Source organism: Gobius niger (assembly GCF_951799975.1).
Source record: "Gobius niger genome assembly, chromosome: 22".
NCBI lineage: Eukaryota > Metazoa > Chordata > Actinopteri > Gobiiformes > Gobiidae > Gobius > Gobius niger.
Window position 1 is genome coordinate 7,871,820 of NC_136873.1, and position 14,620 is coordinate 7,886,439.

Below are 14,620 nucleotides of genomic sequence, written 5' to 3' on the forward strand. Positions count from 1 at the left end.
TTGTCGCCCCGCATTAATCCGCCGCGCCCTGACGGCTCCCGGGGGCCCCTCCCTCCGCCCTCGCCGCCTCATCACGCATGCACACAGCGGGGCCCGAGCCGATGGATGTCACGCTGCTCCCTGGCAAACGGGGAAGCGACCGCGGGTTTCCTACGCGGGGACGTGGCATTTAAAAGTCAACGCAGCGGCCCACAATTAACCTTTATAATGGAGCAGAATATAATCACAGAGGAGCCAAGACCTAGAACCAGAGTGTGCTTTTAAAGACGCTTTCTTTAATGTGTTTCTGTCTTCGTTCTGTCTTATGTAAATGATGAAGGCAAGTCTTAGCAAATCAAATGGTTCTGTGCGCCCAGGTGGTGAGCTATACGTGGGGATTAACCTCTTAATTCCCGCCTGAACGGATCCCATTTTCTCCAGTTTGGCTTTGCCCTATATCAAAAAGGTTCTTGGGGGAAAAAAGCACCAAAACAGCCACAAAAAGTGAGAAGAAAACAAGGATGGAAACGCGACAAAAAAGAGACAAAAATTCAACAAAATGTGACAAAAACTCAACAAAAATGTGACAAAAATTCAACAAAAATTCAACAAAAATTCAACAAAAATTCAACAAAAATGTACCAAAAAGTGAAAAAAAATGTCAAAAATTCAGCAAAAATGTGACAAAAATGTGACAAAAATGTGACAAAAATGTGACAAAAATGTGACAAAAATTCAACAAAAATGTGACAAAAATGTGACAAAAATTCATCAAAAATTCATCAAAAATGTGACAAAAATTCAACAAAAATGTGACAAAAATTCAACAAAAACTCAACAAAAATGTGACAAAAATGTGACAAAAATTCATCAAAAATGTGACAAAAATTCAACAAAAATGTGACAAAAATTCAACAAAAACTCAACAAAAATGTGACAAAAATTCTACAAAAATGTGACAAAAATTCATCAAAAATGTGACTAAAATTCAACAAAAATGTGACAAAAATTCATCAAAAATTCTACAAAAATGTGACAAAAATGTGACAAAAATTCAACAAAAATGTGACCAAAAAGAAAAAAAAAGTTTTGTGGGTCTTAGCTTTCAAATGACAGTCATGACCTATATAACGGCCAAAGAGGACAGAATGCATTTGGTTCAGGCGGGTGGTAAGAGGTTAAAAGAACAGGCCACCGTTTTTCCAGACTGAGACATGTTCTTACCTGAGCTTAGACGAGTTGATCCGTACCTGTCTGGTCTTGGTGCAGGTGGAAGAGAGTTCCAACTTCACTCTGATTTGGAGCCATTGGAATACATTGGGAGAGGCCAAATGCTAACAACATCTTTGGTCCTGTTCCTTTAAGTGGAGAAAGGATGATGCATGTTTTAACTCCCTGATAAAGTATTTAAACACCATAAAATATATTCTGCGTGAAATACTCGGTAAACAAGCTGCTGATTGGCGGTTAAGTCCGAACCAATCACGACCGTCACAGAGAATTGACAAGGTTACGTCACTCGCTGCACCACTATGCTGTTAGTTCAATGACATTAACATTAGCCAAAACTAATCGTGGATGAACTAGTCGAGGATTTTTCCTGGCGTTCTCCGCGTGAGGTCATATTGAGTTCATATTTTGTGAATTGGACGGCTGTCGTCACGTCCGCTAATTAGCCGGGTGAAAATATGGTTTGACCCGCCCAAAAAATTGCTACAAAAGGTTTTTCAATGGTTTTCTGTAGTATCAGGTGTGCTTATTAACATACTAAACGTCTACCAAAATCTGACCACTGGAAAGGTCTAGCTTTCAAGATGGCGTCCAAGAGGGTGGCGAGATCCTTAAAATGCCCATTACTCCTTTATTATTCATCCTAGACAAGTCATTTTGTTGAATCGCAAATTGGTTTATTTCACTGACAATCTGTGCGCGTTAGGCCCCGCCCCTTCAAACTGCTCCAATTGCTCCCTGAACAGACTCACCCCTGGAATGGAATGGACAGGGAATAATATGGCAGAGCCAGGCAAGGCTATTGTCCCCGTTTACCACAGTGCTAGTTAGTTAGTTAGTTAGTCTGATTTCAAGTGGGTTTTATTCTTGTTCCATCGGCGCTATAGCGTTTGTATCTCGGATTAGTTCAAACCGACTCAAATTCAACATAGAAGAACTTTTATTCAAGGGATTTTGTTGTTGTGTTGTGCTTTACTTTGGGCGAATAATCAGCTGCTTCGGCCCTCGGTCTATTTACAATCAAGAAAACTCGGCCTACCCCTGATTACACCGTCAAAACACTTCATCTACTGCAACATTTTCCGCGTCAACCTTCTGTACACACTGGGTAACACAGCTCTCCACACAATAACAAAGTAACACTCGTTTTTTTTTTGCATTTGTCAGCATATATTTTATTTACAATAGCATTAACAAAATGTTCCGATGCAAGATCATTCCTAGGAAAAGGTAATAAAAAGAGTGATTGCTTCGTTCATGAGTGCAAAGTGTGTGTGTGTGTGTGTGTCCATGCAAATATGTCAACACAACTGTACAGCTGCACTTGTATACAGGGGCGGACTGGGACTGACCGACCTGGACCAAATCAGCGTAAATGTGCCACTTACCACCCGCCTTAACCTCTCACCACCCACCTAAACCAAATGCATTCTGTCCTCTTTGGCTATAGGTCTGTGTAACACCTCATTTGAAAGCTAAGACCCACAAAACTGATCTTTTTCCCCCGCATTGTTGCTGTGTTGTGTCACCTTTTGTTTTTTTTGTTTGTTTTATTTTTGTTTTTTTGAGTTTTTGTCACTTTTTTGTTGATTTTTTGTCACATTTTTGTTGAATTTTTGTCACATTTTTGTCACATTTTTGTTGAATTTTTGTCACATTTTTGTTGAATTTTTGTCACATTTTTACTGAATTTTTGTTGATTTTTTCTTGAATTTTTGTTTAATTTTGTCAAATTTTTGTCAAATTTTTGTCAAATTTTTGTTGAATTTTTGTTGAATTTTTGTTGAATTTTTGTCACATTTTTGTCACATTTTTGTCACATTTTTGTCACATTTTTGTCACATTTTTACTGAATTTTGTTGAATTTTTGTTGAATTTTTGTTTAATTATATCAATTTTTTGTAAATTTTTTGTTGAATTTTTGTCACATTTTGGTCACATTTTTGTCACATTTTTGTTGAATTTTTGTCACATTTTTGTTGAATTTTTGTCACATTTTTGTTGAATTTTTTGTCACATTTTTGTCACATTTTTGTCACATTTTTGTCACATTTTTGTCACATTTTTGTCACATTTTTGTCACATTTTTGTCACATTTTTACTGAATTTTTGTTGAATTTTTGTTGAATTTTTGTTGTTTTTTTGTTTAATTATGTCAATTTTTTGTACATTTTGTGTTGAATTTTTGTTGAATTTTTGTCACATTTTTGTTGAATTTTTGTTGAATTTTTGTCACATTTTTGTCACATTTTTGTTGAATTTTTGTCACATATTTGTCACATTTTTGTCACATTTTTGTCACATTTTTGTCACATTTTTGTCGCCTTCACATCCTTGTTTTCTTCTCACTTTTTGTGGCTGTTTTGGTGCTTTTTTCCCCCAAGAAGCTTTTTGATTCGGGTAAAGCCAAACTGGAGAAAATGGGATCCGTTCAGGTGGAACTTAAGAGGTTAACGGAGCGCATTTTCTCCAGTTCGGCTTCACCCAAATCTAAAAGCTTCTCGACTGGAGAGCAACAATGTAACGCCTCATTTCGCTATTTTGATGCTTTTCTTTTTTAGCTTTTAGATTTGGGTAAAGCTCGGTTAAGGCATATGGCCAGTCCGCCCCTGCTTGTATAGAAGACTTTGCCCATAGGGGGGGGAAAAACAAACAAAACAATCATGTACACTTTCATGCAGTAGTATAGAAGCTAACGTCTGGATTAGCCGAAAAGTAAAGCTACGGAAATCCGAGCAATGATACACATAGCATGGTATTTATACTTTATATATATATGTTTTATACAGTTCGGGAACCCTCTGTGTAAAGTGCAAAGAGTGCCACACATCAGGAAAAAAAAGACTGTCTTTCAAACTAGACAGGCACGCGGCCGGCGGTGGTTTCTCAGCCCCAGAAAAACGGGAAACGGCCTGTTTTTGCAGCTAACCAAGCGAACAAAACTCAGCCTCCCTTCCTGTAAAAGCTCCCCCCCCTCCGGCTGTAAAAGTCTAATTATTCGTATGTATTTACTTTTTGTCCTATTTTCGCAGGAAGGAGGTTTTGCAGGAAGGGAGCGAGTGCCGGTTGGGTGGAAAACGTGGCCCTTTGATGCAACCCCTATGAGACTGGGAGTGAGAAAGACCGGCGCGTGGGGGAAAGGAGAGAGGAAGATGAGGGCGTTACCCCCCCCGAAAAACAAAATGGCTCTTTCGGAAGAAGTTATAGAAGCGGATGTCTACAAAAAAAAATCACACGTTATTTACACCCCGCGCTGACAAATCATGCAATCTTGGATGAGTTATTCACAAGGAAAACAAACCCCGGTCGTGTCGTTTCGGTTACGCTCAGTCACAAACATGCGTCCGGTAAACTCCTCTAAGGTTAGTCGTAAAGCGGTTTGGTTGTGTTCTCAAATAAAACCCTGTAGCTAATGTAAAACTGGAAACACAACTACATTCTAGTTCAAAATACATAAACAAATGAAGCTTATTGTCAAAGTGTGTGCTTTAATAGGATCTACAGCTGCTGCTACTGTTTATACGGGCGTACCACAGGGCTGTAGCCTCGGACTGCCACATTTCATACATAAAGTTGTTAAATGTTGTTAGATTTAAGATTTAATTTTAAGTTAATTTGATTAATACATTTATTCATATTATGCTATTGACCTGACGAGATGAAACGTGTTCACAAATGTAATAAATTCAGCCAATTATGTCTTAATACTTTACACTGATCTGACTTTATTTTCAAGAAACTAGATCAAATCGTTGTTTATTACATTATCGGTTTAGAAATGTTGTATAAAGTTGATTTGGTAGTTAATTTAAACTCTTATGTTTGAATTTAAGATTCAATTTGATTAATACATTTATTCATACATTAATTTGGACAAGTTTTAAGGCTCAGTTCATGTTCAGACTTTAATTTGAGGTTGTCTATAAGTGTGTCCTTTAATATGATCTACAGCTGCTGCCACTGTTAATACTGGCGTACCACAGGGCTGTAGTCTCGGACTGCCACATTTCATACATAAAGTTGTTAAATGTTGTTATTTCTGGCCAGAGTTTGGTACAACTAGTTAAATTTAATATTATTAGTTTAGATTTAGTCATGATATAAAGTGATAAAGTGAATTTTGCTTAGTTAGATGAGATGAAACTTGTTCACAAATGTAATAAATTCATCCAATTATGTCTTAATACTTTGCACAGATCTGACTATATTTTCAAGAAACAAGATCAAATCGTTGTTTATTACATTATCGGTTTAAACATTTTCTATACAGTCGATTTAGTTGTTAATTAAAACTCTTATGTTTGAATTTAAGATTTTATTTTAAGTTAATTAATACATTTATTCATACATTAACTTGGACAAGTTTGAAGGCTCAGTTCATGTTCAGACTTTAATTTGAGGTTGTCTATAAGTGGGTCCTTTAATAGGATCTACAGCTGCTGCTACTGTTAATACTGTCGTACCACAGGGCTGTAGTCTCGGACTGCCACATTTCATACATAAAGTTGTTAAATGCTGTTATTTCTGGCCAGAGTTTGGTACAACTAGTTGAATTGAATATTATTAGTTTACATTTAGTCATGATATAAAGTGATGACGTGATACTTTTGGGGTTTTAGTTCAAGCTCATAGATGACGACCAATTTATTACATATGTTGAAATTTGTTCACAAACTTAATAAATTCAGCCAACTATGTCTATAACACTGTACACTGACCTGACTTTATTTTCAAGACACAACATCAAATCGTTGTTTTTTACATTATCAGTTTAGTTAATTGAATGAATTAACTGAATTCAAGTTCAATTATGGGACTGACATTTTCTATAAAGTCGATTTGGTTGTTAATTTAAACTCTTGTTTGTCTTTAAGATTTAATTTTAAGTTAATTTGATTCATTTGGACAAGTTTTAAGGCTCATATTCAGACTTTAATCTGAGGTTGTCTATTGGAGTTGTTCATGTTTGTTTTTATGTCTCCACCTACAGCCCTGTTATACACACTTATCAAAGCTTTACCTTAAACTAAATCAGGCTTATTTACTGTACATAATCAAACTGTGCTAAAAAAAATCATAAAAATCTCAAAGAACACACCAAAACGGACCAACATACAAAAGCATTTACAGAAGGAAAGGCTAGTGCGTGACGGGGTTTTGCTGAAGCATGCGCAGGACAGAAAAATCCGCCGTGTCCTGACTCCAAAAGGTGCAGTGTTCGTTTCTTCTCCTCCCTCGCTTCTCCGCCGAGATCCTCCTCCTCCTCGGTCCTCGTGACCTCCGGCGGTCTCTCCTCTCTCCTCGGTCTGGCTGCTTCTCAGACCACCGTGCTGACAGACGGGTCCGATAGGTTGAGCTGACCCGTGATGTCAGTGGGGGGGAATTGCTGCAGAGGGGAGTGCAGACAAAAAACGCACAGTCATTTTTTTTGGGAAGGTTATTGAATGTGAAGGCGGTACGTTGAAGAGATGGTTCCATTTTAAGAGGTGGGGCTATACAATGTGTTCGTGGATAGTTGGCTGCAGTGTGAGGTGTGTATTAGAGAAACTGTGTTGGCATGTTTATATGTTGAATAATCTTTATTAATAGGTTGCATTCACATTGTACATTATCATTCTAATGAGCCTGTCCATGGGTTTAACCTCTTACCACCCGCCTGAACCAAATGCATTCTGTCCCCTTTGGCCATTATAACACCTCATTTGAAAGCTAAGACCCACAAAACTGATCTTTTTCCTCGCGTTGTTGCTGTGTTGTGTCATCTTTTTTATGTTTTTTTTTAGTTTGGAGCTTAGAGTTTTTGTAATTTTTTTGTTGAGTTTTTGTCACATTTTTATTGAATTTTTGTCTTTTTTTGGTTGAATTTTTGTCACATTTTTGCTGGATTTTTATTGATTTTTTGTTGAATTTTTGTCACATTTAAAAAAAAAAAATTTGTCACATTTTTGTTGAATTTTTGTCACATTTTTGTTGAATTTTTGTCACATTTTTGTTGAATTTTTGTCACATTTTTGTTGAATTTTTGTCACATTTTTGTTTAATTTTTGTCATTTTTTGGTTGAATTTTTGTCACATTATTGCTGAATATTTGTAATTTTTTTGTTGAGCTTTTGTCACATTTTTGTTGATTTTTTGTCACATTTTTGTTGAATTTTTGTCAATTTTTTGTTGAATTTTTGTCACTTTTTGTTGAATTTTTGGCACATTTTTGTTGAATTTTTGTCACTTTTTGGTTGAATTTTTGGCACATTTTGTTGAATTTTTGTAATTTTTTAGTTGAGTTTTTGACACATTTTTGTTGAATTTTTGTCACATTTTTATTGCGTTTACATCCTTGTTTTCTAGGGTGAAGCCAAACTGGAGGAAATGGGATCCGTTCAGGTGGGAGTTAAGAGGTTTAACATGACACAAGTTCTCAAAATGGCGTTCATAAGGAGAAAAACTTTTTTATGGTGTTTTATTTATGTCTCATACATTTACAAACATTTCCATAAAGTTTAACAGCTTCCTCATTAAGTAGCGGAAAACTCCTTGGGCTTATTGTGGTGCATTATTCATCCGTGCTGTATTATTCATTTTTTAACTATCCAAAGCGTTTTTTATACAGCACTAGTTATGCTGTATTTGGCTTAGGATTTATTTATTTGATTTTATAATAAATCACTCCTGTCTTGCCAGAAACATCCAGTTACATTACATGAATAAAACTACAGAAATACAAGCGATCTAAATGGACTCTTTAGTTTAATTAATTTATTTTTTTGTGCTGAGAAAATGCAGGGTCCCGCACAAATGAATATACAGCTCAGGATTTGCTAAAGGACGAGATACTGATGGACAGTCACTGCAGCGTGAATCCTGCCCTAAAGAAAACGCCAGTGCTCGTTTAATCAGTACGAAGTGACTTGTTTACCTTAATAAATCTTTTCCTTAGTCCCTCTGGGGGGAATATAAGTGTTAATGGGTCTTTCATCTCCCCCTGGTGTCTCTGGCCAGAAAACCACCGGGTAAGAGTCACCAATACACACTAATAGAATCAGGAAGAAGTTAACAGGCTAACGGGCAAAGCTAACTCAGGGCTAGCACCACTTAGCCTCTTAACTCCCGCCTGAACCAAGAGGATCTTTTTCCTCATGTCATCATTTTTTTGTTGGGTATTCAACTAATTTTTTTTGTCTTTTTTTCACATTTTTTCATTTTTTCGTCAATTTTTTCATCAATTTTTTATCATTTTTTGTCATTTTTTTTGTCACTTTTTATCAATTTTTTTTGTGTGTCATATTTTGTCAATTTTTGTAATTTTTTTGTAATTTTTTTGTCACATTTGCGTCATTTTTTCGTCCATTTTTTTGTCAATGTCTTTTGACATTTTTGTCACATTTTTGCCACTTTTTCATAAATTTTTCGTCACTTTTTCGTCAATGTTTTCTCACTTTTTTGTCACATTTCCATCATTGTTTTCGTCTCAGTTTTGTCACTATTTTCACACCTTTTTTCCAGAAGCCTTTGGCCTGGGGTAAAGCCAAACTGGAGAAAATGTGCTCGGTTCAGGTGTGAGTTAAGGGGTTAACTTGAGATCCAATTCTAGAATGTGAATGCAATCTACTACGTGAACCCATACACAAAACTGAATTGCAATTTCTTTATTTTGGCTGCTCCACCGCCAGGCCGACTATACACTCAAACACTCATAACCCACTTTTAAAACGAACCATCCCTTCAAAGCCTCTTATGCTTTTCACCGTTCTACATCTTCTACCCCTTTGTCGAAAAAACTCCAGAATAGAAGCAGCCGAACCCCTCTCAGACAGGCCATACATCAACCTGGTTTCCCCTGTCCTCGTTTTTGTTTGAGGAGCCTGTGCTGAGGTGGGTTGGCTGGAAATCTACTGCAGCACACTGGAATCAGCCACTCTCCTCCTCTTGACTTTTTTTCTTTTTTTTTTTTTTTACATAACCGGGCGCTAATGTCCCGCCAAAGGGTGCAGCGGCCGGTCTATTTGTCTTTTCATCTATTTTTAGCCTCCGCTCGAGAAAAAAAGGACAAATTGTAGCTGATTTCATTGCGCTTGCTTGAAATTAGCCAACTGAAACTGTAGGCGTCCGTTGCACGAAAACAGACCCTGCATCCGTGCAAGCCTGGCCGCCTTGTTTCTATGGCAACTGCAGCTCTTATTTATCTATTTACTCAGCAGTCGCTTCGGTTTCCGCTTTTTGCCGAGTGTGCGGACTGCCAGTGTTAATCACAAGCATGCTGTTATCCTATTACACAGCAGATATACAAGAAAAACAAGAAACAAGAAGAGTCTATGAGCTCTTAATGCGGCATGCGGTTCAGACGTGACGCCAATTCGAATTTCCGAGTTGGCGTTAGTTGCCGGGGGAGAACGTCCGAGCGCAAAACCGTCTCTGCGCTTAACTCATAGTCGTATAGAGGCAGTTAAACTCAGTCACCGAACAATCGCTGTCATTTTCATCTGAAGATTCAGGAATTGCTCCCATACATTTCAGTCATGTGTTGTTATGGCGGCCATTTTGAGCACCGAAGTAGCATCATGTAGCACTACCACGTGTAACAATATCTCTACTTAATATGAAAATGAAAGACAACTGGCATTTTTATGTACTCGTAATCATTGCTCAAGATAACAGTAAAAAACACGGCCCCAGAGTCAGTGTTTAAGATGCTAGCATGCTACCAGATAGCGAGAGAAAGCCCTGAACCACACTCCAAACCTTTGCTACGACTAGTATTTCCTCAGTGGTCATAGATGTGAGCCACACACATGTTTGTCATGTTGAAGCCATTGACAGTGTGGATGACAGTTGCTAACCGGTAGCATGCTAACGTCTTGAGCAGCTTAAACACTGACTCAGACTGAGACAAACTGTAAAAATCACAGAGAAAGGTTGTCTGTTTCCTCTCCGATGATTTAGTTTAGCCTGCGTAATGCTACTTCGGTATTCAAAATGGCCGCCAGAACTATCGTGATGTCATTGGAAACCTCATCTGAAGATTCAAGAATTGTTCCCATGCATTTCAGTCATGTGACTTTTGTTGTTTTGGCGGCCATTTTGAGCACCGAAGTAGCATCATGTAGCACTACCGCATGTAACAGTATCTCTACTCAGTATGAAAATGAAAGACAACTGGCATTTTTATGTACTCGTAATCATTGCTCAAGATAACAGTAAAAACACGGCCCCAGAGTCAGTGTTTAAGATGCTAGCATGCTACCGGATAGCGAGAGAAAGCCCTGAACCAGACTCCAAACCTGAGAGCTGAGCTGTTACTGTAGTATTTCCTCAGTGGTCATAGATGTGAGCCACACATTTGTTTATCATGTAGAAGTCATTAACAGTTGGATGACAGTTGCTAACCGGTAGCATGCTAACGTCTTGAGAAGCTTAAACACTGACTTGGACAAACTGTAAAAATCACAGAGAAGGTTGTCTGTTTCCTCTTCGATGATTTAGTTTAGCCTGCGTAACGCTACTTCGGTATTCAAAATGGCCGCCAGAACTATCGTGATGTCATTGGAAACCTCATCTGAAGATTCAAGAATTGTTCCCATGCTTTTCAGTCATGTGATCTTTGTTGTTATGGCGGCCATTTTGAGCACTGAAGTAGCATCATGTAGCACTACCACATGTAACAGTATCTCTACTCGGGGTGAAAATGAAAGACAACTGGCATTTTTATGTACTCGTAATCATTGCTCAAGATAAGAGTAAAAACACGGCCCCAGAGTCAGTGTTTAAGATGCTAGCATGCTACCGGATAGCGAGAGAAAGCCCTGAACCACACTCCAAACCTTTGCTACGACTAGTATTTCCTCAGTGGTCATAGATGTGAGCCACACACGTGTTTATCATGTTGAAGCCATTGACAGTTGGATGACAGTTGCTAACCGGTAGCATGCTAACGTCTTGAGCAGCTTAAACACTGACTCAGACTGAGACGAACTGTAAAAATCACAGAGAAAGGTTGTCTGTTTCCTCTTCGGTGATTTAGTTTAGCCTGCGTAATGCTACTTTGGTATTCAAAATGGCCGCCAGAACTATCGTGATGTCATTGGAAACCTCATCTGAAGATTCAAGAATTGTTCCCATGCATTTCCGTCGTGTGACTTTTGTTGTTATGGCGGCCATTTTGAGCACCGAAGTAGCGTTATGTAGCACTACCACGTGTAACAATATCTCTACTCAGGAGGAAAATGAAAGACAACTGGCATTTTTATGTACTCGTAATCATTGCTCAGGATAACAGTAAAAACACGGCCCCAGAGTCAGTGTTTAAGATGCTAGCATGCTACCGGATAGCGAGAGAAAGCCCTGAACCACACTCCAAACCTTTGCTACGACTAGTATTTCCTCAGTGGTCATAGATATGAGCCACACATTTGTTTATCATGTTGAAGTCATTGACAGTTGGATGACAGTTGCTAACCAGTAGCATGCTAACGTCTTGAGCAGCTTAAACACTGACTCAGACTGAGACAAAATGTAAAAATCACAGAGAAAGGTTGTCGGTTTCCTCTTCGATGATTTAGTTTAGCCTGCGTAACGCTACTTCGGTATTCAAAATGGCCGCCGGAACTATCGTGATGTTATTGGAAACCTCATCCGGTTCACTCATTGTCCCTGTAGACTTTTAAAAGGAAAAAAATACTACGAGTTTAAAAGAACGATGGAATAATGGCGTGGCAGTTCATTATAATATTTATGTGAAACTTCATAAACAGAAAAAGTTTTGTATTCTGTGTTTTCTTTGGTCAGTACGTGCCACTTCGATTACCCTCCATCTTGCCTTTAAACTTGGAGATTTTCACTTTCCTCACATGTTTAGGGAAAGAATGAATCGAACTGTCGCTCCCTATTACACTGGGGGTGTGTGGAGTTGTTGATGACTTTTAACCCCTTAACTCCCACCTGAACCGAGCACATTTTCTCCAGTTTGGCTTTACCCCAATCCAAAAGCTTCTGGGAAAAAAGGTGGGAAAATAGCGACAGAACTGAGACGAAAACAATGATGAAGATGTGACAAAAAAATGACAAAAAACTGACAAAATTTTCTACAAAAATTGACGAAAAAATGATGAAAAAGTGGCAAAAATGTTATAAATACTGAAAAAATTATGCCAAAATGTGACAAAAAATTGATGAAAAAGTGGCAAAAATGTCATAAAAATTGATGAAAAAAAGGTGACAAAAATTGACAAAAAATTTACGAAAAAATGATGAAAAAGTGGCAAAAATGTCACAAAAAATGGATAAAAAAAGGACTAAATTTTTTTACAAAAAATGACAAAAAATTGACAAAAAATTGACAAAAAAATTGACAAAAAAATGATGAAAATTGAAAAAATCATGAACATGTGACAAAAAGTGACAAAAAAATGACTATTTGACCTTTTTTTTTTTTAAAGTTACAAAAATGAGTTGAAAACCCTCCCAAAAAACGAAAAAAAAAATCTGATGACGTGAGGAAAAAGATCCATTTAGAAGAGTTTTGTAGATCTTATCTTTCAAATGAGGCGTTACACTGGCCTACAGGATTTGGGTAAAGCTGACCTGGAGAAAACACTCTCGGTTCTGGCGGGAGTTAAGAGGCTAAAAGCTTTGTAGGTTGTTTGTAGGCATTGACATCAAGTGGAAAGGCTTTGAAAACCTTCAGCAGAAACACCCAGCTATTGATTCGACGACTGAGTTTACCCAAAACATCGAGGAGTCTCATCGTTAAATGCATTTTCTTCCGGATCTCTTGGAGTTTCAAGCCAGTACGTTTGGTTAGCGATGCAACCTCCATGCGTATCGTGAGCCGACATCCAAACTGCTTCACCAGAAAGGATGTGTCTCGCGCATAGCTTCCCCTTCCCCCGTGAGTTGCATCAAAGTATGGCTTAAAACCCCCCACATAGATCCCCTCAAGTTCCGACACCCTTGAGGGACCGAAAACAGCACACCCTAGAGGGCACTACGGAGCATCACGACCACTGCTCGATAGAAGTCGGGGGGATCTTAACACACGACAGAGGTTTGCTTTTCTACGTTTCTACATCTAGGACAGGGACAGTCATGCTTGCAGAGTTGGAGAGGAGCAGTGTGGCATGTGGGTGAGGGACACTGACACTTAAGTCCATTCATATCCATCAATAGAAATATAAAAGAAGAACATTTATAGAAACTCAAAAAGAATGGTCGAAAGACTGGCAATGGTTCACACTAAAGTCCTGGTTGTTTTTGTTCCGACGCGAAGCCGGACTTTGTTTTTCGTCGGGAGGATCTTTCGGGCACGGGAGGGACGTTCGAAAGGTTAAATGATCATTCAAACGCTTCGGGAGGAAAGGAAAATTGAAAGAAAAAGACATACAGAGACATTTGTAAAAAACCCAGAGGAACCGCCTGGAAAGAACGAAGTTAGAAGGAGTCTCGGTGAACATCGAACAAACTCGGGATTTCTACTTGCGATCGTCCACCGTGAACTCCCGACATGCTAGATTCCAATACTTTAGCGTGTTCTGTAGCATTTCGCTAGCTTTGCAGCCTCGGCCATGTTGTTTATGTGAGTTTGTTTAGCTGGAACTTGTAAGTGGGAAACAACCAACCTTCCCCTTTGGCTGGAACACTGCATAAACATCTCAATTTGAGCATAATAATCCAAATTGTAGTTGTTTTGACTAGTTAAGAAGTTCTTGGGCGTTTGTCCTAGATTATTTCACTTGTTCTGAGATGTTTCTGACTCGTTTCGATACATTTCGTCCATTTTCTTTGCCAATGGGGTTAGAAAATTGGTCTCATCTCATTGGCAATTTTACTTTCTTATTTTCAAGCGAGATTTACCCTAGAACTGGTCTGAAATGTCCTCAAACAAGCAAAGCAAACTCGGTCCGATCAGGAAAAGTGTCTAAATGAGTGAAAACCGCTCAAAACAAGACACATTTCCTCAATTCAAGTCATTTAAGCCAATGCTTGATGTTCACTTTTTGTAGTGAACGTGGCAAAATCTCACTCCTGCTGTGAGCGACAAAGAGGGACTTGGGTCTAATAAAAGACTCGGGAGTGAGTGCTGGAGGCTTTGCAGTTTGAGCGTTCCAGAGGGGCCTCGAAAAAGACCCCCCGCACACTCCAGACGATCAGCTCTTGTTTTACTGGGCGGGCAAGCCTTACCCTACGGACTGTATGTTAAAGCAAAACCCGGACCAGTTTCCGCCGTTGACGGAAGCCAGGGCTTAGGGTGGACTCACACTTGTCCGTCTGAACCCCCTCAAAGCCCCTGGTTGTTTGTTTGTAGACTCTGGCCTGGTCTTCGTGAAGTAAGAGCAAAGTCGTGAGCTGTTGAAAAGTGAAGTGTGTGGAGGCTTCTGTTCAGCGCTTACCTCCTGATGAGCGATAGTCTCTCGGATTCTTG

The 14,620-nt window shown here is 38.7% G+C and overlaps 1 protein-coding gene across 6 annotated transcripts in view; it reads right to left on the minus strand.

Annotated features, from left to right (window-relative positions):
• Nucleotides 1–6,461: 6,461 nt before the first annotated feature.
• The window catches only part of grin1a (glutamate receptor, ionotropic, N-methyl D-aspartate 1a), a 124,025-nt gene continuing 115,866 nt past the window's right edge, over nucleotides 6,462–14,620 (minus strand). For all 6 annotated transcript variants that reach the window (XM_079581239.1, XM_079581238.1, XM_079581237.1 and 3 more), the window contains one exon: nucleotides 6,462–6,595. In XM_079581239.1, coding sequence (XP_079437365.1) covers nucleotides 6,527–6,595 — 69 coding nt within the window. In that variant the 3' untranslated portion in view covers nucleotides 6,462–6,526. The remainder of the gene's footprint in view (nucleotides 6,596–14,620) is intronic.